General features: G+C 33.4%; 1 protein-coding gene and 1 non-coding gene across 2 annotated transcripts; both read right to left on the bottom strand.

Annotated features, from left to right (window-relative positions):
• Positions 1–3,253: 3,253 nt before the first annotated feature.
• Positions 3,254–8,303, bottom strand: LOC115706008 (probable pectate lyase 18). Its single transcript, XM_030633502.2, has 4 exons — positions 7,552–8,303; positions 6,342–7,239; positions 5,440–5,645; positions 3,254–3,642 (listed from the first exon to the last, which is right to left on the bottom strand). The coding sequence occupies exons 1-4, from the start codon at positions 7,686–7,688 to the stop codon at positions 3,357–3,359; spliced, it is 1,527 nt and encodes a 508-aa protein (XP_030489362.2). The 5' UTR covers positions 7,689–8,303; the 3' UTR covers positions 3,254–3,356.
• Positions 8,304–23,588: 15,285 nt separating this feature from the next.
• Positions 23,589–23,695, bottom strand: LOC115721458 (small nucleolar RNA R71). Its single transcript, XR_004012480.2, has one exon. It is a non-coding gene; the product is annotated as a small nucleolar RNA R71 (small nucleolar RNA).
• Between the last annotated feature and the right edge of the window lie 2,193 nt (positions 23,696–25,888).

Here is a 25,888-nt window from a genome sequence, read left to right as displayed (position 1 = left end):
TATCATTGGAGTATTGTCAATGGTGCTTCGGTTGATGTTTTAAATCAACCTTGGTTACCAAGTGAGGAGAATCTTTTTATTGCTTCGACTCATCCTAGTTTGGAGAATATTAAGGTAGCTTAGTCTATGGTTCCAGGTTCTCAGGTTTGGGATGTTTACTTGTATGTTTGTTCTTTTTAATGAGAGGGACAAGTTGCTTATTCAAAGTATTGTTCTTAATGATGGGTTAGAGGAGGATCAATGACATTGGAATAGAGAGGTTTCATGTATATATAGCGTTAAGAATGCCTATAAGTATCTTCAAATTTTAAATTGAAGGTGGGTGAGCTAAATAATTATGATCTTTAGAGGAATCTTTGGACTTTGAAAATCCCACCAAAGGTGCATCATGTGTTATGGAGAGCTTGCTTAGGTATTTTGCCCACATGCACGCAACTTTGGAGAAAAGTGTGAATGTTCCGTTGATGTGTCAAGTGTGTCGTGGAAGAGCCAAGTTTATTATTCATATTATGGTTAAATGTCCATTTGTCTCACTTTGATGGCACCAGTTTGATTCTTTGGTTCTAGGGACACTATATCCTGATTTTTTTAATGTTATGACTGTTTTCTCGAAGGTCAAAGCTAGTCAGGTGGTAATGATTTATTGGGCTTTTCGCATGCTTGTAATGTGTTAGTTTGGCAAGAAAAAAATTTTGTTGCCAATGGAGTTGTTTCATTTGTATTGCTTATCTTAATTAGAAGTTGAGCATCAGTCAATTTGGTTAGTTTTTTTTTCTATATAAAAATTCAAATTTTTGTTTTCGGTCTGAATTGGTGCAATCTAAAAACCGACAGACCAATCCAGAATCTATCTTAAAACTGACCGTTTTGAACCTCGGTTTGGTCGGTTCAAACTGCCCAAACTGAACATCTTTTTTTTTTTCTTGAAAATATGATCCAATTTATTCTATAAACACATTATTTTACATTTTATAACTACAAACATATAAATTACTTGTTCAAAAACTAATTATCTTATTCTTTTAATTTTAATATCAATAAAATAATAATATATTATTAATAACTACAATACATAAAAGAAGAAAAACTTAATAAATTAATATATATATGTATAACAGTCGGTTTATTACCAAAAAAACTGACCATTCAATGGCAGTTTTAACCGTTAGCGATTTTTTTATTTTCGGTTCCGTCAATTTCGATTCCAACGGTGTTCGGTAGGCCAGTTTAAACGGTTTTTTTTATTTTTTAGATTTTATGCTCAGCCCTATCACTGAAATGATGTTCTGGTAAGGGAGTCTACTTCCTCCTATGTTGGTAGTGGCAACAAGCAAAGCATTGAATTTTTCCTATTGAGAACATGATAATGTGAGTGCTTCTATTGTTCGTGTGAATAATAGCTTTGAGATTAGTTGGGTAACGCGTGACCATGAAAGAAATGTCACTTAAGTTAATTCAAAGTTGTTACTTGCTTGTGTACAACCGATTATGACAGAAGTTATGGGAGTCAAAGAGATTCTAATAAGCTTGATCAAACATTAAATTTTTTCTCAAATTGTTGTTGAAATTGATTATCAAGTTGTTGTTCACGCAATTCGTCATACTCTTTAAATGTCATTTCTATTTGGCTTGATTATTTCTGATTGTAAACATTTATTTTTTTCTTTAAACAATGTTTCTATTATCTTTGTTAAACGATCAGCAAACAAGACGATTAATTATTTAGCTTGTGATGCTTATTGTTTTTTAAGTCGTCAATTCAGCCTGATCTCCATGCTATTTTATTAGTGAATTTACAAATTTAATAATACAAAGAAATTTCTGAATGACCAAATTGCAGCCAACAACTATTAAAAATTGTTACATTTATTAGCCTAGTTTTATTATTTCTCCAGTGTAATTTTTGCGCCATGCAATATCTTACAACCAGTCACTAGTCACGGTGTAATTATTGTGGTGTGCCTTTTGTGTTTCTTATATTTATTATTTTTTAAAAAGGAATTTTGTTTTTCTTATAGATCCATGTCTTGTTCCCTCTTATATTTGATCATGCATGTTGGTATATCTTAGGCATAGTTATTTATTATGTGCTAACAAAATAATCACATGTGTTGTTATGGTTTCCTACTTTATTCTAATTCTAACGATACCTTTTCTTCATTTACCAAACAAACTATTAGATAAATAAAAGTTTAGGAACCAAAATAAATATTTGAGAATAATAATGATACTAATAATTGGGCAAAAAATACAATTTAAATTATTAAATTAGGTTATACATTATATTTTTATATAGTATTTATGATAAATTTTAATTTATATTAAAATATTATATATAAATATTAAAATAAAATATTATATTATATATTTAAGTATCTCTATCTCACCCTGATGCCTGTTCAATTTGGACACTGTTCCAGTTGAGTTGTTGTCTAATTTGGTAACAGAGATTTTCATTTAATAAAATGACTCTTATTTTCAAAAAAAATAATATATCTATAAAAGTCAAAATTACATATAATTTTACATAAAAAATATTATATAAAATACAATACGGCCCTACTAAACAAACTCATACTCATAATTTCTTATTTTGTCTTCTTTCGATCTACTTAACACTCCTATAGGAGCTCACATTCGTTGGTCTATATGCTATTAGAAGACTTTTCGTAATGTTAGACAGCTTGGCTGTTTTAGCTGATTCACTCAGACATGCCATGTTAACTACCTTATCAATTTTTCTTTTCCTTTGCAATATGATGATAATTCATTTTTATCTTAGAAGGTTTTGTGTGAAAATTGTTATTATTTAGAGAGAAATGGTAAATGAGATCTACTGGTATAATTCAATATGAGATACCACTTATAAGCACCTTAATAGCATAGATACTATAATAGTGAATTATTAGCTCTTTGAAAAGAGAGACCATGCCAACTCAGCCACTCATATTAACTCCACTCGGCACTTTTCTGCTTGTGTAAGCATGTGGTTTTAATTTGTATCCCATAAACTCACCAAACACTCTCCTAAGTCAAAAAGAGCCCTCAAAATTAGTTTTATGAATCCTAATTTGAAAAGACCCAAAAACTTACAAAAATATTATAATAGTTAATAATAATAATAATAAATCTTTAAAGATTCTACAAAGGAGGGGTCCATTTTGGCTATATGTAACTCCATGTTCTTGATGCCTTTCAAACTACAATAATGGCCAAATATAAACAAAGGTGGGACCCAAACGAATCCAATCCATTTGCGAAATTTTCTTTCTTTTTTTCATTTTTTTGATTTCTTTACTCATCTTCATCTAATTATGAAATTTCACACAATATTGTTTCTTGGTTTTTTCAGCCTTCTATAACAGTGATGATGATAATAATAATAATGGTAATGATAATTGAGCACCACAGTTGGTGGTGAAAGAGATGACTAAAATAATTAAAAGAGACAAAAAGATAGAGAAAGAAGGGGAAGGGGTCGGGGTCATGGGGCCGGCTGCTGATGACGAACCACTCCCAAATATCATTCCGAAGTAGTCGTCGTCGCCATTGGAGGTGGAGGAGGTCCCATGCCCGGTGTTGCTTGTGGCCCCACTTATGCTCCCACCGCCGCTGAATCCAGGTAGTGATACGCTCTTGTCCCTACCATAACGTTAACATTATACATTTTAATAATACCGAAAGAAAAAAGTCATGTAACAATATTCAAATCCAAAATAAACTTTATTTTTTTTAAGAACTAGATTTGATGTAGTACAAGAGTGTGACATCAATACACTAAAGGCTTCCTCAACCGAAACTATAATAAAACTAAACTGATTATGGCATAAACATTTGGTATTGTGGGGGCCAAGAAATAGTAAGCTCTAGTTGTTGATAAAAAAACTCAAGTTCCAAGAAAGAGAAATGGGGGGCCTTAGGCCACCATTAAAAATATAATAAAATATCCTATGAAGAAATCATATTAATAAGATTAGGAACATCCACAGCCCTTAACCATAGTCACTACTCCCACCAAACTTAACCCAACACATCAAAATAGGTAGCAGTAAAAACAAGTGTTAAAATAGAGTGCATTTAACGTTTGTCTTGCCAAAAGCTTCCGTTTTTGGCCACTGATGGACAATTCATCTTGACTGAAAAAAATAACGACAGCTCTTTTCCATGTTCAGACCAATTAGGGACCCCCTTTAAAAAGCTCACTCTTACACTCGATTATAGTAAGAGAGAACAAAGATTTACAAGAAAGAGTAGTGAAAGGACAAAACTTAGAATAGAAAAAAGGCAGTAAAGACTAAAGACTACACAGAAGAGCAAAGGAAAGTAAGTTGAGATGGGACTTGGTGAAGCACCGGTTCTTATGCTGTACTGTGCCCTGTGGTTGTGGCTAGTAGTATAGGTCCAGTTCATATCATATCAGAAGTGGGGTCCAAAATTTCAGATAAAATAACAAAGGGGTCCACTCTTCATTGCTGGAAAGCAAGTAGAGAGAATAAAAACCCAGCCACATTCCCCATACAAACAAACCATGGTTAGTCAATATCAAAATTCCCCAATTTCTCCCAAAAAATTATTAAATAGAGTCCCACTTGCACCCTTTTTTTCTCACTTTTCCCCCTAATACACGTACATGTATTTACTTCCTCATTTGAAAACAATCTTTTCTCAGCAACGAATAATCAAAACAATTAATAGAATGACTATTATACATAACAAGATTATCATCAACCTTTTTCTTCAATACCTCTATTAACTATTATAATGACTTGTTTAGAGAGAAATTAATCAAAATGTCAATGTAATAAACTGAAACGGGTAGAGAGGGGTTTTAAATACCATGGGACAAATTTAGTAGAGTAAAGCTTTCAGTACTGATATGGTCAAATAAATGTCTGACAACTGGACCCCACAAATTACTAATGGGTATCCAACGAGCATAAAAGAGAAGAAAAGAGTGTATGTATACTGCTATGATGTATATAACGTATATACTCTTTACCCAATCCCAAGGTCATAAAAAGATGCAATTTTGCCAAAGGGCAAAAAGGGTTGCCAATAAAAAAATGAAAGACAGACAACTGAAAACTGTAAAGCTACTTGCTTGGCTCGAGCGAGCCAGATTCCATATCATCGCAAGATCACGTGCACCCATGAATACAAATCCCACTATTACATAATTTACATATTCCCACTATTTATTAAATTGTCGTTCCCTGAATAAGGAGAATTTTTTTTTTCTGTGTGTGTGTGAATTAACCAAAACCAAACATACCAAAACCAGAGAATAAATTAAAAAGTAAAGAGTATCACAAAACTTTAACAAAAAAGAAAAGAAAAGGCGATGACAGTTAATGTGACAGGTAAGCTTGAAACTGACTTTATTGTAGGCAAAGACAAAAAAGTCGGAAAGGGTAAAAAGGTAATTAAATAAGATGTTACCTGGGGTCACCGAAGACGCCAGCGGTGGAAGTGAGCTGGTCGATGAGGGCGGCTGATTTGGGCTCAACACTAGAGGCCTTGGCGTACTGTGTGCTAAGCCCTCCCCCGGAGGGCACGAAGAACGCTCCATTTACCATCATGTCCCCTTCTGTCCTCCAGTTCCACCCAGTCCAGTCACCCTCGTTTGTATCCACGCGCTTCGTCACCTAAACCAACAACCAACATGAGAAAATCTCATCAGTCCACGTGTACCTATACAATAGGCGCGTACAATAATTCACAGTAACTTATTACTGCCACCCTAATGGTGGCTGATCTGGCATGCATAAGCACAATCGCTTTCGCAGCTGCCTCTTTCATCTTCAGTTGAGTTCATGCAAAAACTTTCAAAGAAAAAAAAAACAACTTTTTCTTGTCTCGTAGGAAGAACAATTTTTAATTTTTCGCCAATTAACAGCTCTATCTATAGCACAGAAATAAAAAAGAAAATAAAGAAATGAATTTGGAGGATTAAAAAAAGAGGACCATTCTTAAATTTGTCCAATAACTTTGCATGTTGAAAAATTCAGACATGACGTGACACAAGATGCCTACTGGCCATAATAACAGTGTGCGGCGCGTGTTTATGTCATTCACGCGCCACCGTAGCAAGTGGGATGCAATCAATTCCATTATGTCTGTACATTTGAAGAGAAGTCAAAAGAAAAGTTTTCCAAGCACAAAATATCATGAAACAATTATTCCACTTTTGGCAATAGTATTATTAGCCCATACCTCTGAAACCCCTGTGTTTATTTATTTTTCATTTTCACCAAAGGTAATATTAATTATTTCCCTCTTTACCAAAACAAAAAAGAAAGAAAGCAGAAAATTACGAAACTACCCCTAAAGAAGAATCTTACCTCTTTGGCGTTTTGGTTTGCTGGGGCAATGTATCGATTACCCTGGCTGTTAATGGTGGGGTTAGCACTACCGCCGATGGCATACATCTCCCACTGAGTGAAATCGTTGTTGACCACGTGTATGTACCCGCGTCTACACCTGGGCATACGCTGCACCAGCGCCGGCCCAAAATGGTTGAAGGCAATCGTAACCTGCATACCTGAATCTGGCAAGTAGTTATCGTTGTGGCCCAAAAGCATAACCTCATCATGGTGTGAGAAATGGTTGTTCGTGATCGTAATCCCCGTCGAACCCATTATTGCGTCGATCAAACCGTCCGTACAGTAAGACAGCGTGCAGTGGTCGATCCAGATTTTGCGTGCGCTGTAGATGGAGATACCATCGCCGTCCGATACACCTCTCCATCCGACGTGGGTGGGACTCGAGGCAATGTCTGCGTGTCCCGAGGGTTTGCAGTGGTGGATATGGATGTTGTGGATGATGACATTAGAGACCGACTGGAGGGTTAGGCAACCGTTTCCGACGATGTGGACATTGGCGCCACGGCCGTCGATGGTCTTGAAGCTGTTGATTATAAGCTCGTGCTTGAGCTTGATGGTCATATCGGCTGAGAAGACGATCCAGAGTGGCTCTGTTTGGATCACGGCGTAGCGGAGCGTTCCGGGGACTGGACGGGCCACGTCGCGGTCGGAGGAGTCCGTTACGACGTAGATCTGGCCGCCTTTACCTCCCATTGCGTCCTGGCCAAACCCAATGCCACAATCAGCGAGTCTCTGGCGATTCACTTGCCAATTTGAGTTGCAGCGCCAGCAATCGTCGATGGGATTTCCGGTCGAGCACTGATCCTTTTCATGTACGGAAAGCATCTGTCTTCTTGATACTGAGGCATTAACTCTCCTGTAGAGGAATAAAAACAGAGCAATGCCGTGTTTGGTTACTGTGAAAATAATGCTAAGCAAAATGAGCTGAACCAGAGTAAGGGTTTTTTTTTCCTTCATTTCTGTTAAAGAATTAAAAAGCTCAAACTAAAGACTCAAAGGGCTCAAAACCCAGTGAGGATTTATCTTCATTGCGTTGATAAAACAGGGTAGTGTGGCATTAAATCCCAAAAATGGGGGAAAACCCCTAATTGAAAACGACCCAGTTACTTAAATGGTTCAAAGAGTAAAACCCAGATGGGATTTTTTTTTTTTTCATTTTTTGCTTTACCTTTGAACTTCTTGAACCACAGCTTCAGGATCAGGATGCTGGTGAGGGAGGGTGAGATTGAGGGTTAATGTGGCTCTGACAATGGGAGAGAGAAAGCTCGAGAGGCATATTAAGAGAATGCAAGTGGTAGATAACATCCTTGAATGAACAATAATAATGCAAAGAATGGACTATTTTCTTCCCTCTTCTTCTAAGTAGTTCTCTACTTCTTTTCCTTTTCCTTTTTCCCTTGGCCTTCCGTAAAAGACACTGTTCTTCTTTGAAAGATGTCTTTCTTTTTATTCTTCAACGCTCAACAACTTAGGTCTTAGGAAGCTGAATTTTTTTTTGGGAAAATGTGATGTGTTTATATAATAAAAACAAGATCATATATAAAATAATGGAATAATAATTTTATAAGATTACAAACAACAATAGTGACAAGGTTAAGTGGGAACTGAGTTAACTTTCATTGAGGGTTTTGAGGGTTTTTGGTTTTTATCAAGAAGAAAAGCAGAGAGAGAGAGAGAGAGAGAGAGAGAGAGAGAGAGAGAGACCATTGGCAATGGAGATGGAGGAGAGGATTTGAGAGGGAATGTCTCTCTCTCTCTACTTCCTTCCTAATCCTCCCTTGCAGTCTATCTCAGACACTCACATTCCTACCGTGCATGTTAATTATTCTAGGGAAAAAAGGAGCAAAATCGATCTAAAAAGTTAAATAATTTAGAGAGAGAAAAAGAAAAAGAAAAAAACTTATCCAAAATGCTAAGCTGCCCTTTTTTGGTGTTTAGTTTTCTTTTTTATTTTATTTTTGGTGGGGTATAAGTTATAATTATTATTATTAATAATATTATTGATATTATTATGAGTATTATTCTAATAAATCGGCTGCGGATTGGGATTGAGATACTTTGCGGAATGGGAAGAACGGAAGTATTCCAATATCCTAGCCTACACAAAGTCTTATTATTTTGCTTTCGAGTTTGGTTTACAAATAAATAAAAAGATTCATAGGGTTAATCAAGGTTGGAAGGTTTTTGTGCCTTTATTCAGTAATTTTATATTTTGCTAAATTAGATTAGAGGATCACTTAATTGTATAACCTATAAAGTGTGCTTTTTCAAGAAGAAAAGAAGCAATCTACTCATGCTCATCCAGATATGAAAAAGGTTTGAAAAAATCGATAAAGATTCCAATGTTTTTTTATTTTTATTTTTAATTAAATTTCTAAATTCCCCTCGTTGAAATGAATTTTTTGGGTCTTTCTATAAGTTAAAAAAAAATGTTTCCTGTAATTTTGACAAAGACATATATGCATCATCAAAGAGCATGTTAAATAACAAAGCAAAAACAGAATCTTTATAATGTAGCTAGGGAGGTAATGCATTATAATGTTAGGTTGAGGAGAAAACTGTTTGATTAATTAACGAGAATAATCCCACAATTTTCTTTAATTAAACAAGTTGTGTCTATTAATAATATAATAATATATTGAAGAAAAATAGACAAGTTGTATTTAAAAAGTAATAATAAAGCTATAAAACTAGTCATTGATTCATGTTTACCAAATACCAAACCCATAAATTAGCATAATAATTTGTTAAAATCAATTTAATATGACGGCGACATCCTGTCTCCAAAATTGATCAGTGAAACCCAATAAAAGAGTACATATGTTATTATAAGTATAATTAATTTTACTTCAAAACTTTAAACATAAATATAAAACTCATATAGATGTAACAGTCTTGCTAAAAAACTCCACAATCCACATAAATTAAATAAAATAAAATTCATACCTAACAATAATGAGAGAATGAATTATTGATACAGATTGAAGCAGAGCAAAACTTTCCGACCAACTGCGAATATGATTATCCATCCTTATATGTAAGTTAGAACTAAGAGCACATTTTGGGTTTTTTTTCTTTTTGTGGAATATCAAAGTAAATGTTAAAGGGGTTGTCGATTAAGTAAAAGAATTTTGGGAAATTACTTTAATATCTTCAATATACTTACATGGAAGATTCAAGTCTAAAATGATGTTTGAAAGTGGGTTATTTGAGTGTCTATAAATCGTGTTATTCGATCGTTTGTAAATATAGAAACAAATGATTTTAAGAACTTATCAAAAGTTTTATTTATTTTTGTGTTAATGTTTAATGTGATGATGCACATCAACACAAAAGCGGTGGAGAGAGAACTTTTTTAGCTTTATGTCTTTTGTGTTTCTTTATAGCATATATATATAATATAACCTTCCAAGTTTATCCAACTCAAACTATTTGGTACACCCCTCAAAGTAAAAATAAAAAACTCCTCATAAGGTAATTAAAAAAGTTACCTAATACGTTACTCCTATTTTTGTTGACGGTAGTAATAAAAACCAATTGAGACTAGTTTAAGTGTGTTCGAGTTTAGGTTATAGATTGTAATATATAAATGCTTAATTAAAAAAAAATTGATATATTAACTTCAATAAATCTTGTTTATCTTATAATATTTTAGGGAAAAATTTATGGTATACCCTCTAACAAAACATCCAACAAGATTTTAGTTTAATTTTTTTTTCATATACATTACATATTTAGGTTTAACCTTGGCCCTGAGTTGAAATGAGTCATAGGCAAAAACAAAAATTTAGGCTCGATAAATAATATTTTTAAAAATTATTAAAAAATATGTATTTTTTTTTAAAATGTATTTTTTTTTTATTTGGGCCCCTAAAATGACTGAGCCCTAAGCGCTGGCCTAGCCCGCCTATACTTAGGGTCGGCCTTGGGTTTAACTATAAATTTTTGAAAAATTTCAAAAGTTTACAATCTCGAAAAATATAATTTTAATACTTTGTTGCACACGTAATTATTTTATTATATACTAATTTTTTATGTTAAAAATTAAATTTAAATATTTTGTTACACACGTGATTTGTAAATAAGTGTTTTAACTTAATTTTCAGTACTATGAAGTATGAAGTATAAACTATTTAATTTTTTCAAAAAAATTATGAATTAATAATCTTAAATAATTATAACTTTCACAATTTTAAATAAAAAATAAACTAAACATTCTCCTAATCCTAATGATGCCAAAAAAATAGTTAAATAGTAGAACAATTAAAAAGTGTACTGTAGGCTTATTAGGCTTACAAAATAAGGTGAGATCATTAATTTTGTTAGGTTGAGTTACATTTAATAACTTTCTTAATATTATGTGAGAACAAACTTAGTTTTACAATATTGGATGCCCTAATATTGATTTGTAGTCCACAATTGTTTTGCATTGTACACATTGTGCGTGAGGGGCATATTAAAATTCTATATTGGCTGATCATATGTATTCACTTAATAAAGTAAGAACAATTTTAATAAGTTGGTTTTGTTAGCTTGAGTTAGCTCAATAACTTTCTTAATAAATAAAAATTTTACATTGGCTAATCATTGTTATTATTTTCTATTAACAATTCTCTAAATATTAATTTTTTAAGGTAGTTTACAGTGTAAATATTTAAGTTTATTAACTTCTAGTCACAAACAAATATTTAAGTTTAATTTTTGACAGTATTAATCTCTAAGTTTAATTTTTGTGTGTACCTCACCGTTAAATGTCAAGTTAATATCTACGTGTTATATTAGAGATTTTATATATCAATAATGAAAGATAAATCAAGTTATATATAGCTCAATTGTAAAAATAATACAAAGACAATAAAAGAGACTGATTAAATAGATTTTACACGACACTTATATGCACTATCAGGGCCGGCCCTGACTTTTAGTGGGCCATAGTAAAAAAAATTATTTTGGGCCCTTATTTAGAAAAAAATATGGTATTTTTCAAAATCAGTAAAAAAAATAGTATAATTTTAAAAGGTAAATATTTTTTTTGGGCCCTTGGGATAGGTGGGCCCTAGGCACAGGCCTAACCTGCCTATGCCCAGGGTCGGGCCTGTGCACTATATACATAATATATATAAAGAAAGGATGAGTGTGCAATGGTGATAATTTCTTATATCTTATTTTGGTAACCAAATTGGAGGATTAATAAAATCATCACACATGGACTTATTCGAAAGTTTCTCATAAAGAAGTTAATTAAGCTTTGCGATTATATTATAATTCATGACAGTTATGTGTGTCCAATTACTAGCTTTTCTGTCGATCAAAACTGAGATTTATAAATATAAATTTATATCCCCACCAAAGAGGAAAAATGATCGATATAGAAAAGAAAAATCAAAAGGAATAAGACTTGGCACTGCCTATGAGCTATATGTGCCCTGTAAAGTACATGACATATGAAGAATAAACATTTTATACATAGTAATCAAGTACTCTCTCGATCGAACCCACATTCAAATTACTTTTGTTCATATAGATCTATGTACACGCAGGGATGAGTTGGACAATTGTATTTTCTCATTCAATTCTACTTCTATTGATTAATATATATACTTAGTTAGTGATTCAACTGCAGGTATAAGAAGAAGCATACATATATATATTTAGAGGACATTTCTTCTTCTATAAGAGCTTGGAAAAAGACCCTATAAATAAGGGTAAGTTAAAAAAATACCACTTTTATTAATCAATTAATCAAATTTACCTTTAATTTTATATTTAATTGAAACATACCTCTTTTTATATGTATTGTACCCAAAATACCCTAACATAAGAGAGTCACATGGAGAGTATCTTGAAGTGACAGGGGCAAAATTAGTACAATGTTTAAAAAAAGAGGTAAAAATGATATACTTTAAAAAAGAAGGTAAAAATAAAAGAGAACAATATAAAAAGGGTATAGAATGTAATTTCCTCTTATAAACTAATAGGGGGTACGTGTGTAAGACCCAACACAATATTTAATAAAAGGCTAATTAGTAATTTTTCTCCTTAAACTTTGACATATGGTAAATCGTGCCCCCTGAACTTTTTTTGCCGTTAAAAATTCCCCCTGAACTATTGAGATTGTTAAATTTAAGGACTTTTGTCAATTTCATTCAATTTTACTGTTTCAGTGATTGTTTGTGTACTAAACCATGCTCTCCAGACTAACTATGGGTTGGGTTCGGGTTCGAATCGCATGTCTGAATCCGGGTCCCAATTCAGGTTTGGGTTCGGGTCGCAGATTCAAATTCGGGTCCTAGTCTCGGTCTGGGTCGCGAGTCTAGGTCTAGATCTATGTTTGGGTCCGGGTCCCGAGTCTGGGTCCGGGTCCCGAATCTGGGTCTGGGTCTAGATCCCGGGTCCGAGTCTTAGTCTGGGTCCTGGTCCTAGTTCCAGTCCGGGTCTTGGGTCTCAAGTCGTGGGTCTCGGGTTCGAGTAGCAAGTTCAGGTCCCGAGTCCTGGGTACGGATCTGGGTCCCAGGTTTGGGTTCGGGTCTTGGGTCGCGGGTCTGGGTCTAGGTCCGGATTCAGGTCTTGGGTCTGGGTTCGTGTCCGAGTTCGGGTCCGGATTGGATATTGGTGTTGACTCCGAATCTTTGGTATCGTTTGGTAATACTTTTCTAATTAGTTTTCTGTTTTTAAAATTAGAAAAGTGAAAATATTTTTAAAAAACACGTTCTATAAAACTATTTTCACTTTTTCAATTTTTTGATCGAGAATTAATATTTTGAAAACAAAAAAAATTACTTTCAATATTTTTTTAAACAGGTTTTTTTTTAATCAATATTTTGGACTCTGACCATGGACCCAAATACCCCCCATGGCCCTAGCGCCAAACCCGACCTCTGATCTAAACCCAAATCTGACCCCGAACCTAGACCCCATTTAAATAAAATAAAAAAATAAAAATAAAAATGAATTTTACATAATATACTTTTATTTTCTATTTTTAAAATTAAAAAACAAAAGTGGTTGCAGAACATGTTTTTGTTTTTCAAAAATAAAATTTTTAAAACCAAAAATTTTTCTTTCATTTTGTGATTAAGAAATTAGAAAACAAAAGTGTTACCAAACGGTACCTTCGTAAATATTATAATACAAGTTAATACAGACCATTTGTTATGTATTAAATAATACAACATGTATTGTATTAAAAATTTTGGTCGTAATAATTAATACAATACATTATTTTATCCAAATATAGTGTTATTTATTATTTAATACAATACAACATTTATACATCACACCAAACGAACCCTAATATTACATAATATCTCATAACTTTGCAATGAGAGGAAAATCCAATTTTGCACAACTTTTAAATTTTTGGCTTAAGAATTCCAATTATAAAATATTGTTAAATATAGCCATATAATTAATTTTTATATGAGTAGAATTGCCGATAATTTTATACATAGTTTAATATTTTTATATTTAATTTATGTGGGATAATATTGTTTAATATTTCTTTAAAATCGACTATGGTTATTTCTTTTTCATCAAGAATCACCTTATCACAAGTAAGTGCATGTCTTTGTACTATTCCGATCTCGTGTGGCTAACTAAGAATATAACTGATATTATGACAAGAAACATGTGATTTTATCTCAAAACTAATTGGTAAAATTAATTGATAATGAGTGAAATAGTCCATTATCTTATATATGACTCAATACTTTTACATTTAATTCATGTGGAAAAATATTGTAGAGCCCGAACTCCAAACTTTATATATAGTTAGAAAAATTATTTAATACCATAGTCTCCATTGACAAGTCTTTGGGTCTTACCCCTGATGTTAATTTTAAAAAAATGTCAATTATTTAGTGCAGATATTTTGTTTTTCTTAAGAAAATGTTTCTTAATTATTCAATGGAGATTGAAGTATCTAATGGTTGTTAGCAAGCACTAACTAATGAAAAAGTAAAATATTCTATATGTTATCTACCAAACTGGAATGTTATTGTTGAAATTAAAATATGTTTTTAACGTTTGCGCACCAGACTAAATTTTGTTCTTGCAAAATAAAGATCGATAGTATGTAGTAGTTGAAATAGTAGCAATAATATTCTATTTCAAAAAAAAAAAAAGAAATAGTAACAATAATCTTATTAATATTGGCATCTAATAAAACAAAAATCATAATTGATATTGATAACGCGCTAGAATCTTGATAAGGTCGGTCGTAAAACTTGTAAAATATATAACAGTCGACTACTCTATATAACCCATGTTATTTTCATTAATTAGTTATTATATTATTTTTTTCAGAAAATAGTTTATTATATCTATTTTATTAATTAGTATACACTGATTCTATATCTCACCTTCTGAAAGAGATATATTGATACACTACTTACTTATTTTAGCATTTAAAAAAAAAATTAATTTAATTTTTTTCCATATTCATATACTTTATACCAATTTAAAAATATCCTATAAAATTTTAAGAAATTCAAAATAATTTACAATATATAAAATAATGTTCAAACAATCTATTTTACACGCGTATAAAATAAAATAATCACGCGTGCAATACACTGCTTAAACGCATTATCGGCGTGTCAAACTTTTCTGAATTTCTTAAAATTTTGCAGGATGTCTTAAATAACTTAATTTACATGACCATAAGAAAAAAAATTGACTAAAAATTATTTCAAATATTAAAACAGATAGAATTGTATCGATGTATCCTTTTTAAAAGGGTGCATTATAGAATTTCTCTACAATATATTAGGGGCGGCAAAATATGTTATTTTATTCGTGTTCGTATTATATTTTATGTGAGTCAGTTGTGTCGAGTCATTTTTTGAGTTGTATTTAATTTTCTCAACCCTAACCTGACCCGTAAAAAATAATATGGTATTCGTGTTGACTTACTTTGACCCATTTTACTATTATTGAAGCTAGAGTTTAAAGAGAAATGATAAATTTAAATTCTATTAAAAAACTTTTATATGTTTATATATAGGTGGTGTGTGGTGACACATTTTTAATTAGTTTTTTATTTTTGAAATTGGAAAAGTAAAAATATTTTTTAAAAATATGTTTTATAAAAATGTTTTAATTTTTCAATTTTTTAATTGAGAATCAAAATTTTAAAATAAAAAAAAATCACTTTCAATATTTTTTTAAATATTTTTTTTTCTTAATCAATATTTTGGACTCTGACAAGACCCAGATTCAAATCTCCCCACGGCCCTAGTGTTGAATCCGGCCTCTGACCCAAACTCGAATCTGACCCGAACTCAGCCCTAAATTCCACTTAAATAAAATCGAAAAATGAAAATGAACTTTACAAAACACATTTTTTTTCTATTTTTAAAATTAAAAAAAAAATAGTTACAGAATGCATTTTTGTTTTTTAAAAATAATTTTTTTTTATTTTATTTTGTGATTAAAAATTAAAAAATAAAATTATTATCAACCTAATTTTAGTGGCTTTGCTTCTTAATTATTTGACTATTTGTAATATATGACTATGAATATATTTGATTAAAATATAGTAGTGTTTTGGATGAGATTATACAAAATAGTACTGCATAATACACTTCAAATTTGAAAAGCTTGCTTCCTATCATTCACGTGCAGTGGGTTGGGTACGGATGTATCTTGATTTTAATGTCTATTTTTTTCTAAAAAAAATGGAACTTTTATATAATATGGCTAAAGACATTAGAAAAAAATTAATAATATCTAGTGGCTATCTAGTGACTTATATATGTGAAAAAGAAAACTTAATTTATAAGCAAACCTTAAAAATGCAAATGTAATTTTCTTTTTGAAATCAATACAAATGTAAATTTCATAGTTGAAATTTTGTGAAAGTAACTAAGTTTATGGAGACGGCTTTATGTTTCGTCATCAATTGTAAATTTCATAAATATTTCTTTTTCACCTGGGATGTAAATTTCATTGTTGAAATTAATCGAATGTCTGGACAGCTTATAGCAAATATTTGTTATTGTGCATAATTTTTTCTTACTAATTCATAAGATATATAAAGAAATTTATGGTGTAACTATATAAGCTTAACTCTATTTACAGATAAATACTTAATTTTAATTTTTGACGGTAAATAATATGTTATATTATTTATATATAATATAATATATCGATTAAATATGTGTAACAAACTAAAATATATCATAATATATATTAATTGTCAACATTTTGTATCATTTGGGGGAGTTACTTGTTATTATGAGTAACCTCTAGCACTATCACTAATATTAAGAGTGTAAAAAAGTGTTACACATCTTAATTTGAAATTCTTAATGTTATAGGAGTTATAGTGTAAGCATGAGTTACATTTGAATCCATAGCATCCGTGGGAGGTTATGAATATAAATTTCAAATTGTGATGTCATAAACACTTTATAAAAGGGGTCTAAGGTCCTCATTTTGAGATGGAAAATTTTCTATCAAAAAAGTACATTACTAGAAAACCCTAAGGCTTGATAATTTTCAAAGCTATCTGAGAGTTCCTTTTATGCTTAGATATAAGAAGAAATAAGCTTTTGGACAAAAGTGTAATACATTTTCAAGTCATGGGAATCTGAGTGAGTGTATTATATATATATTAGGGAAATTTGATTTTCTATACTTAAAAGTTTTCAAAATTTTTTTTTTGAACCAATACATTTTATACTATGAAAAATATACCTACTTTACCTAAATCCCAAAATTACCCCTCTCAAAATCCCACACCCATCAGCCCTCTCTCTCGCCTCTCTTTCTTTCTTTCTCTCTTTCTCTCGGTGCCGCACCCACAGACCCACGGCAGACCACCCACGCCGTCAACGCTCAAACCATTTCACCGCCCACACCTTCAAATGCACCACCACGGCTCACCTCCACCACCCACCCACTGTACTGCCCCCTCTCACTCTCTTCGTCTCTCTCTCTCTCGAACAAAAAAAAAAAAAAAAAAAAAAAATATGGTCCGATGGTCGGACCACATGGTCCGATGGGTCCGACCAATCGGACCCATCGGACCATGTGGTCCGACCACCATGTCCATCTCTCTTCGTTTTCCTTAAAAAAAAATATATATATATATATATATGGTCCGACCATCGGACCATATGTTTTTTTTTTTTTTTTTTCCCTGTTCGAGAGAGAGAGAGACGAAGAGAGTGAGAGGGGGCAGTACAGTGGGTGGGTGGTGGAGGTGAGCCGTGGTGGTGCATTTGAAGGTGCGGGCGGTGAAATGGTTTGAGCGTTGACGGCGTGGGTGGTCTGCCGTGGGTCTGTGGGTGCGGCACCGAGAGAAAGAGAGAAAGAAAGAAAGAGAGGCGAAAGAGAGAGGGCTGATGGGTGTGGGATTTTGAGAGGGGTAATTTTGGGATTTAGGTAAAGTAGGCATATTTTTCATAGTATAAAATGTATTGGTTCAAAAAAAAAAATTTGAAAACTTTTAAGTATAGAAAATCAAATTTCCCATATATTATTCTCTTACTATATATATGTATTATATTACATGTGTTATAATCTTCTTCTTCTATATTTTCTTTATGGGTGACTATTCAATGGTTACATTTTTATTGTAACCATATGGTTACATTTTTCTTTAACCTGTAATAGCAGGTTACCAATAGGTAAACTTTCCTTTTTTAGATTTAGTTAATTATAATTAACTATTTTCTTAAAATAATTAATTAAATAGACATTCCTTTTTTAGAATTATTTAATTATAATTAACTATTTTCTTAAAATAATTAATTAAATATTTAACAAGACCTCTTTTAGCAATTAATATTTATATTTAAATCCCTAATTGAATTATTTTAATAATTAAGCCATTTAATTATAATATTTACAATAAAATTTATTTTTTTTACAAAAATTAAACTTCTTTTGACACAAATTAAAATTCTCTTCTTATAATAAATTTTTAAATAATTAATTATTTTTGAATTATATTTAATTATTTTGTTACAATTATATGAACTAAGTATGAGGCCTCAAGCTAATCAATCGATAACAAGTGCAGCCATTTTTTTTCTAAAAAATTCTTCAACTTATTTCATTTTTTACTTTTTAAATATTTAAATAAAAAAATTAAATAATTAAGTGTAATAATTTAAAATTAAGATTACAAGAATAATAAAATTTAAATTATGAAATTATATGTGTATAATTTTAAATTATAAAAAGTTTTGTTATAAAATTCTAAATAATTTAAGTATAAAAAAATAAATTGCTAAAAGATCCTTATAGAGTAATAAATTGCAAGAAATTAATTAATAATTATAAATAATTTAATTTTAAAATATAATTAATCTTAATTAAAGTTTTATAAGGAAATAAATGATTAGGTTACTTTCAGGTTATAAGTTATTTATAATTTATTTTTATTTAATTTCCAAATTAATCACAACCATTTAATAGTAATCCAATGGCTTAAAAAAATGTAACCATGATGGTTACAATAAAAATGTAACCATTGAAACCTCTTCCATATATATATATATTTCGTTAATTTTAAGGAATTTTATTGCTACATCAACTTTTTCAAAAATATTATCTCAAAAAAAAAAAAAAAAAAAAAAAAAAACTTTTTCAAAATATTATTCTAAACTTTAAAATTTATTTATAGGTAATTTATATATATAAAACTATAAAAAATAACAACGTAAAAATGCAATTAATAATATTATTTATATAAACTATTAGACCTTTCTTGATATGTTTGGACAGAAGAAAGAAAACAATCGATAAAGAACAGGCCGCTATATAGCTAGGAAAGAGAGAAGACACCTTTCTTGACAAGTAATAATATTATTTGAAGTATGCGACCCAAATATGAAATTATACTAATAACGGTTTTAACACCTTTGATAGTGCTTATATATAGAGAGTTACGCGTGTATTTATTATATAATAATCCATTTAATATATAATTACAAGTATTAGTTCTTGTATTTAATTATCATGAACACTAGAACACAGTGTTAACAGTCACAGTAGTTAGTTTTCAGTTGTATGTCTGTTATGTTAGTTAGCCGTTTGTTCTGTTATTTCAATTATCCTGTAACAACTTTCATGTGCCTATAAATAAAGACTTTGTTCATGAGAGGATGCAAGTAACTACTGCATTTTTACTCTCATTTCACATTCACTATGTTTTTTCTTTGGTTCTTGGTGCTCTGCACCAGTCGAGTGTTTTTACACTCTTACATGGTATCAATCGCTGTTCTGACATTTCTCAATGTCGTCTTCTACCTCTGATCCTGGTGCTACTGCTACCGCTGCTACTCAATCGAATTCCTGGAATCCGTTCTCGCATTCCCTCACATCTACTCTCACGATCAAACTTGACCGCACCAACTATCTTTCTTGGAAATCGCAAGTCATACCAACTGTGATTGGTCATGAACTTGATCAAATTCTGTTCACAGGTGTTCCTCCATCAAAAACTCTTGTTAATGGTGATCCAAATCCTCAGTATTCTCAATGGAAAAAGAAGGATCAACTTCTACTATCTTGGTTACGCTCTTCAATGACTGAAGTCATTCTTGCTTCTGTCGCCACTTACACATCCTCATTCTCAGTTTGGAGTGCCCTCGAACAAAAATTTTCAAGCCAAACGAAAGCAAGATTGCTTCAGCTGAAAGGCCAATTTTCTCGTGTTCACAAAGGTAACCTTTCCATATCAGAATACATTGAAAAAGTTCAGTCAATTTCAGATGCTCTCACAGTGGCAGGTTCACCAGTTCAAGATCAAGATCTGGTGCTTCAAGTTCTAAACGGACTTGGTCCAGAGTTTGACTCTGTGGTTTCTGGTATAACCTCAAGAAGTGACAATCTTACAATTGAAGAGGTTCAAGCTCTTCTTTTCTCTCATGAAAGTAGGCTTGAACATCATCATCAAATGGATGAACTGTCTGTGAAGGCTCAGGCAAATCTTGCCTTTGGTTCTGGGAGATCAGGAGGTGTTCGACCCTATTCCTCAACAAGATTTGGTTCTACTGATGGCTCTACTCAATCTCAGGGACGAGGCAGAGGCTTTTACAGAACTCCCTCAAATCGAGTTGTGTGTCAAGTGTGCTTGAAAATGGGTCACACTGCACCTGTGTGTCACTACAGGTTTGATAAAACCTGGCAAGTTCCAAAGCCAAATCCCAACCATCCCCGTGCATATCTGACTGAACAAGAGTTTGACTGTGATCCTTTGGCTTATGCAACAACCATGGTACAAGATTTTGGGGATGATTACCACTGGTTTGCAGACACGGGAGCCACTCACCATGTCACCTCTGATGACACTGTTCTTGACAATCCTACACCATACACATGTTCTGAATCTTTGGCTGTTGGCAATGGTAAGAGACTAAACATCCTCCAAACAGGTTCTACATTCTTACCCTCATTTGATTCCTCTTCTTTGGCTTTAAGATCTGTCCTTCATGTCCCATCTATTACTAAAAATCTAGTTAGCATCTCTAAACTAACTGATGATAACAATGTATTTCTTGAATTTCACAAGCATTGTTGTTTTGTCAAGGACAAACAAACGGGAGCTGTGCTACTCAAAGGGAAACGTAAACATGGTCTATACTCTCTTGGTGATGCTTCCTGTTCATCAAGATCCAATGTTGAGTGTCTTCATGTCACCTCTGATTTTACCTCTTCAAATTCTTGTAATCGTGACTGTCTGTGTAATAAAGAGATCCCTGAATCTCTTCCTTCTTGTAATTCAAATTTCATAAATAAAAATTCTGGTTTGTCATCTAATTCTCCAAGTGTTTTTCTTTCCACACGTACACATGATATAAACAATTGGCATTGCAAATTGGGGCATCCTGGCAACAATGTCCTAAACAGAATTTTAAAGCATGTTTCTCATACTGGCCAAATTAAATTCTGCAATGCTTGTCAATTAGGAAAGAATCACAAGTTGCCATTTACCACTTCCACTAGCCATGCCAGTCAACCCCTTCAGCTGGTTCACACTGACTTATGGGGGCCCTCCCATGTTCCTTCCAAAGATGGCTATAGGTATTATATCATTTTTATAGATGACTACAGTCGTTTTTCCTGGGTATACCCTCTTACTTTAAAATCTCAAGCCTTTGACATGTTTGTCAAATTCAAAAGCATGGTGGAAAAACAATTTGAATTACCCATCAAAGCTGTTCAAGCTGATGGAGGGGGTGAATATCGACCTTTTGCTAAGTTTCTCTCTGTTAGGCTATTTTTGGCCTAGGTTTCGGATCTATTCTATGTGTGTTTTTCACTGTATAGGGACGGAATTACGCTTGTTTTCTATGTTTTCAGGTTCTTTGGAATAAAAGAGGTCTCGGGGGCAGAAATTCAACAAAAGACGGGCTGAGCCAAGGAAAACACGAATTATGAAGTATTTTTCACATCTGGCCGCGCCTAGACACAGCTTGGTCGCGGCTAGATTACAAAATAATCAATATTTAGAAGTTGCTCCAGTCGCCGCGGCGAGGTTGTATATGGCCGCGGCTAAAAGCTCCTTACAGAACAGTCGATTTTTACCACTTATCTGGCCGCGGCGAGAATGTATATGGCCGCGGCGAGATCCCGTACGGACCAGGGGCATTTTCGTCCATCGAACCCTAAATTTTAGTTATAAATAGAAAACTGCGATTGGAAGTGAGGGAGAGCGATCAGAAACCCTAAAATACAGCTGAGAGCGGCAGGAAGAGCACAGAGATTGAAGTGAAGATCCAGAATTCATCCACCAACAGTTCTTTTCTTTATTCCTCTTTAATTTATTTATGTTGAATATTGCTATAGGAATGGTTATGGATTTGTTTCTGAACTAAATTTCCCATTTAGGGAGGATGATGATTGTTGTTTAATGTTTTGCCTAGTTAATGTTTAATTACCATTCCTCAATTCTTGTGTGTGAAATTATCTTAATTCGTTCTTAGTTTCATGTTTAAGATTGATCACCTTGTGCATGCTCTATGATCTCAATTCGAAATCTGAAAAGTGAGAATTGAGAATGCTAAAATTAAGATAATCGATGTTCTATGTGAAACGAAAGTATCTGCATGACTTATGTGACGAGTAGATTATTACTTAATGCTGATTACATGTTAGTTTAATTAAGGAATTAATTAGATAACATGTGATTTAGAATCTAGAAGATCTGAAAGGAGCTAGGTTATTTCATAATCTGTCATTCACCTCAAGAATAGGATAGTAATTAAGCATTAACGATTTGGGTAAACAACAACAGGATTCTCCTCCCTACTATCTCATCTTGCTCAACTTTCAATTGTGTTATTAAGTTTTCTGAATTTCTTTCATATTTTACTGTTTTTAAATCATAATTGCTTTCGATTTGCCGAATAGAATCATAAATATAATTTAGTGGTATTTAATCCAATTCCCTGTGGGATCGACCTCACCTGTGTGAGATTTACTACTTGATTGCGTATACTTGCGTAGCGTTTATAAAATATAGCAAGAAGTTTTTGGCGCCGTTGCCGGGGAATTGTTAAAGATTAATATTACATAAAATTATACTAACTTCTACTTTGGTATATTTTCTCTTGCTGATTTTTCTAACCTTTTTCTTGCAATATTTTCTTGATCTATTTCAGGAATCCTAAGTGCATGCGCCGTCAAGGACAAACAATCATATTACCAGTTGATCCTGAAATCGAGAAAACTTGCAGGAGGAATCAAAAGAACAAGAGGCAAGAAAGAGTTTCAGCAACTGCTGAAACATCAGAAATCATGGCTGCCAATGTGAACAATAATGCTGGAAACAATGGGGGTAATAACGGTAATAATGGAGGTGCCGTGGAAGATCAAGCTAATGGCCGTAGCTTGAGAGATTACATTCTCCCTACTCTGACGGGAGTGCAGTCATGTATCAGGCCACCGGCAGTGGATGCAAACAACTTCGAGATTAAACCTGCCATCCTTCAAATGGTGCAGTCTTCAGTTCAGTTTGGTGGCCTCCCTTCTGAAGATCCTAATCTGCATCTCTCTAACTTCATGGAACTTTGTGAAACCTTTAAGGTTAATGGAGTTAGCGATGATGCTATTCGACTGAGATTGTTTCCATTCTCGCTCAGAGAACGAGCCAAGAGTTGGTTGAATTCCTTGCCACCCAATTCTATTCCCACCTGGAATGATCTGGCAACAAAATTCTTGTCAAAGTTCTTTCCTCCAGCCAAGTCTGCAAAGCTGAGAGGAGAAATCAATAATTTCTGCCAACAAGATAATGAATCTCTCCATGAGGCTTGGGAGAGGTTTAAAGATCTGATCAGGAGGTGTCCTCATCATGGTATAGAGAAGTGGATGATGGTTCACAACTTCTACAACGGGCTGGTTGGTAATACTAGAACTCTAATAGATGCAGCAGCGGGCGGAGCTTTTATGAGAAAGAGTGCTAATGAGGCGTATGATCTATTGGAGGAGATGGCTCTAAACAATCAGCAGTGGCCAACTGAAAGGAGTCAATCTAAGAAGGTAGCTGGTGTGTTAGAAGTTGATGCCATCACAAAGTTAACAGCTCAGGTTGAGGCATTGACAAAAATAATTGCAGGGCAAGCTAAACAAGCCCAAATTGTTTGTGAGTTATGTGGAGGAAGTCATCACTTTTCGGAGTGTCAAGCAGATGTGGATGATTTGCCAATGGATGAAGCTAAAGCCATTGGGAAATTTTCACAGAACAACAACAACAACAATTATGGGTTCAACCAGGGTAACAACCGAAGAAATAGTGGGTTCTATCAGCAAAGAAATCAGAACCAACAGTTTAATCAAAGAATAAGCCTCTCGTGGAAATTCTAGTTTGCAAACGATTTATCGCTCCAAGCTTTATGACTGAAACTAGATCTTTAATTAAAGACCTGCAGACTCAGATGGGCCAGTTAGCAACTCATGTAGCAACCCGCCCTCAAGGAAATTTGCCTAGCATAACTGAAGTCAATCCCAAAGAAAACTGCAAAGCAATTACCTTGAGGAGTGGTAGGAAGTATGATGGGCCTGAGCTACCGCAACCAGTTGAGGTAGATGAAGAAATAAACGCTCAACCAGTGCAAACACCAACACCAACAGCAGAGAAGGCTACTGAAAGCTCAGCACTACCACAAACAGTCTCCACCTATTAGCATTGATCATCATGTGAAGATACCCTATCCTCAGAGGCTCAGAAAGTCAAGCTTAGACAAGCAGTTCACCAAGTTTCTAGAAGTCTTCAAAAGACTTCACATTAACATTCCTTTTGCTGAAGCTCTAGAGCAGATGCCAAGTTATGTGAAGTTTATGAAGGAAATTTTGTCAAAGAAGAGGAAGATGGAAGATTATGAGACAGTGGCTCTAACTGAAGAGTGTAGCGCTATTCTACAGAAGAAACTCCCTCCAAAACTCAGAGATCCAGGGAGCTTCACTATTCCATGCATTATTGGAAAAATTGAAGGAATAAATGCACTATGTGATTTGGGAGCCAGTATAAACTTAATGCCTTTGTCAGTGTTTAAAAGACTGCAGCTGGGTGAAGCAAAGCCAACCACGGTAACTCTTCAATTGGCGGATCGATCACTAGCTCATCCTAGAGGAGTCATTGAGGATGTGTTAGTAAAAGTTGACAAGTTCATCTTTCCAGCTGACTTCATTGTTCTGGATATGGAAGAAGACAGCAATGTTCCTATCATCCTGGGGAGACCTTTCTTGGCAACAGGGAAAGCACTAATTGATGTTCAGAAAGGAGAGTTAAAGCTGAGGGTACAAGGAGATGAAGTTGTATTTAATGTGCTCAAAGCAATGACCTACCCTACGGCTAGTGACAACTGTTTTGCAATTGATGTGGTGGACCAGTTGGTGGAGACAAAGACGCATGCTGAAGACCCTCTTAATCTGACTTTGGTACAAGAGGAGGTGGTGGAACAAGACGGTAAGGAAGCTTATGAGTATGCTTTGTGGCTCGACTCTTATGGACCGCTGAATAAAAAATACTATGAAGAGTTAGGAGTCATACCAACAAAGCCTACCCCATCTACTGAAAAGCCTCCTCAACTAAAGTTAAAAGTCCTACCAGAGCATCTCAGGTATGAATATTTGGGAGAAAATAAAAGACTTCCTGTTATTGTGGCATCTTCCCTATCTTCTGTAGAGACAGACAAGCTATTACGGGTTCTAAGGAAGCATACAAAAGCCATTGGATGGACTTTAGCAGATATTAAAGGGATCAGACCTTCAACTGTAATGCACAGAATCTTAATGGAGGAAGGAGTGAAGCCTACCATTGATGCACAACGAAGATTAAATCCACCAATGAAGGAGGTTGTCAGAAAAGAAGTCTTAAAGTGGTTAGATGCCGGGGTAGCGTATCCTATTTCAGATAGTAAATGGGTGAGTCCAGTCCAAGTTGTTCCAAAGAAAGGAGGGATGACGGTGGTGAAGAATGAAAAGAATGAACTCATCCCAACCAGAACTGTCACGTGATGGAGAATTTGCATTGACTACCGGAAACTCAACAA

The sequence above is a fragment of the Cannabis sativa genome, chromosome 1, assembly GCF_029168945.1.
Source record: "Cannabis sativa cultivar Pink pepper isolate KNU-18-1 chromosome 1, ASM2916894v1, whole genome shotgun sequence".
Taxonomy (NCBI): Eukaryota; Viridiplantae; Streptophyta; class Magnoliopsida; order Rosales; family Cannabaceae; genus Cannabis; species Cannabis sativa.
This window is presented reverse-complemented; position numbering and strand designations above follow the sequence as displayed.

What these genes read in the sequence shown, in the direction of transcription:
- LOC115706008 (XM_030633502.2), bottom strand. Translation starts at nt 7,688, where the DNA reads ATGTTATCTACCACTTGCATTCTCTTAATATGCCTCTCGAGCTTTCTC. An exon ending in GTGGTTCAAGAAGTTCAAAG is followed by an intron (nt 7,240 to 7,551) that starts GTAAAGCAAAAA and finishes ATTCCTCTACAG; the next exon opens with GAGAGTTAATGCCTCAGTAT. An exon ending in GGCGTCTTCGGTGACCCCAG is followed by an intron (nt 3,643 to 5,439) that starts GTAACATCTTAT and finishes ACGTTATGGTAG; the next exon opens with GGACAAGAGCGTATCACTAC.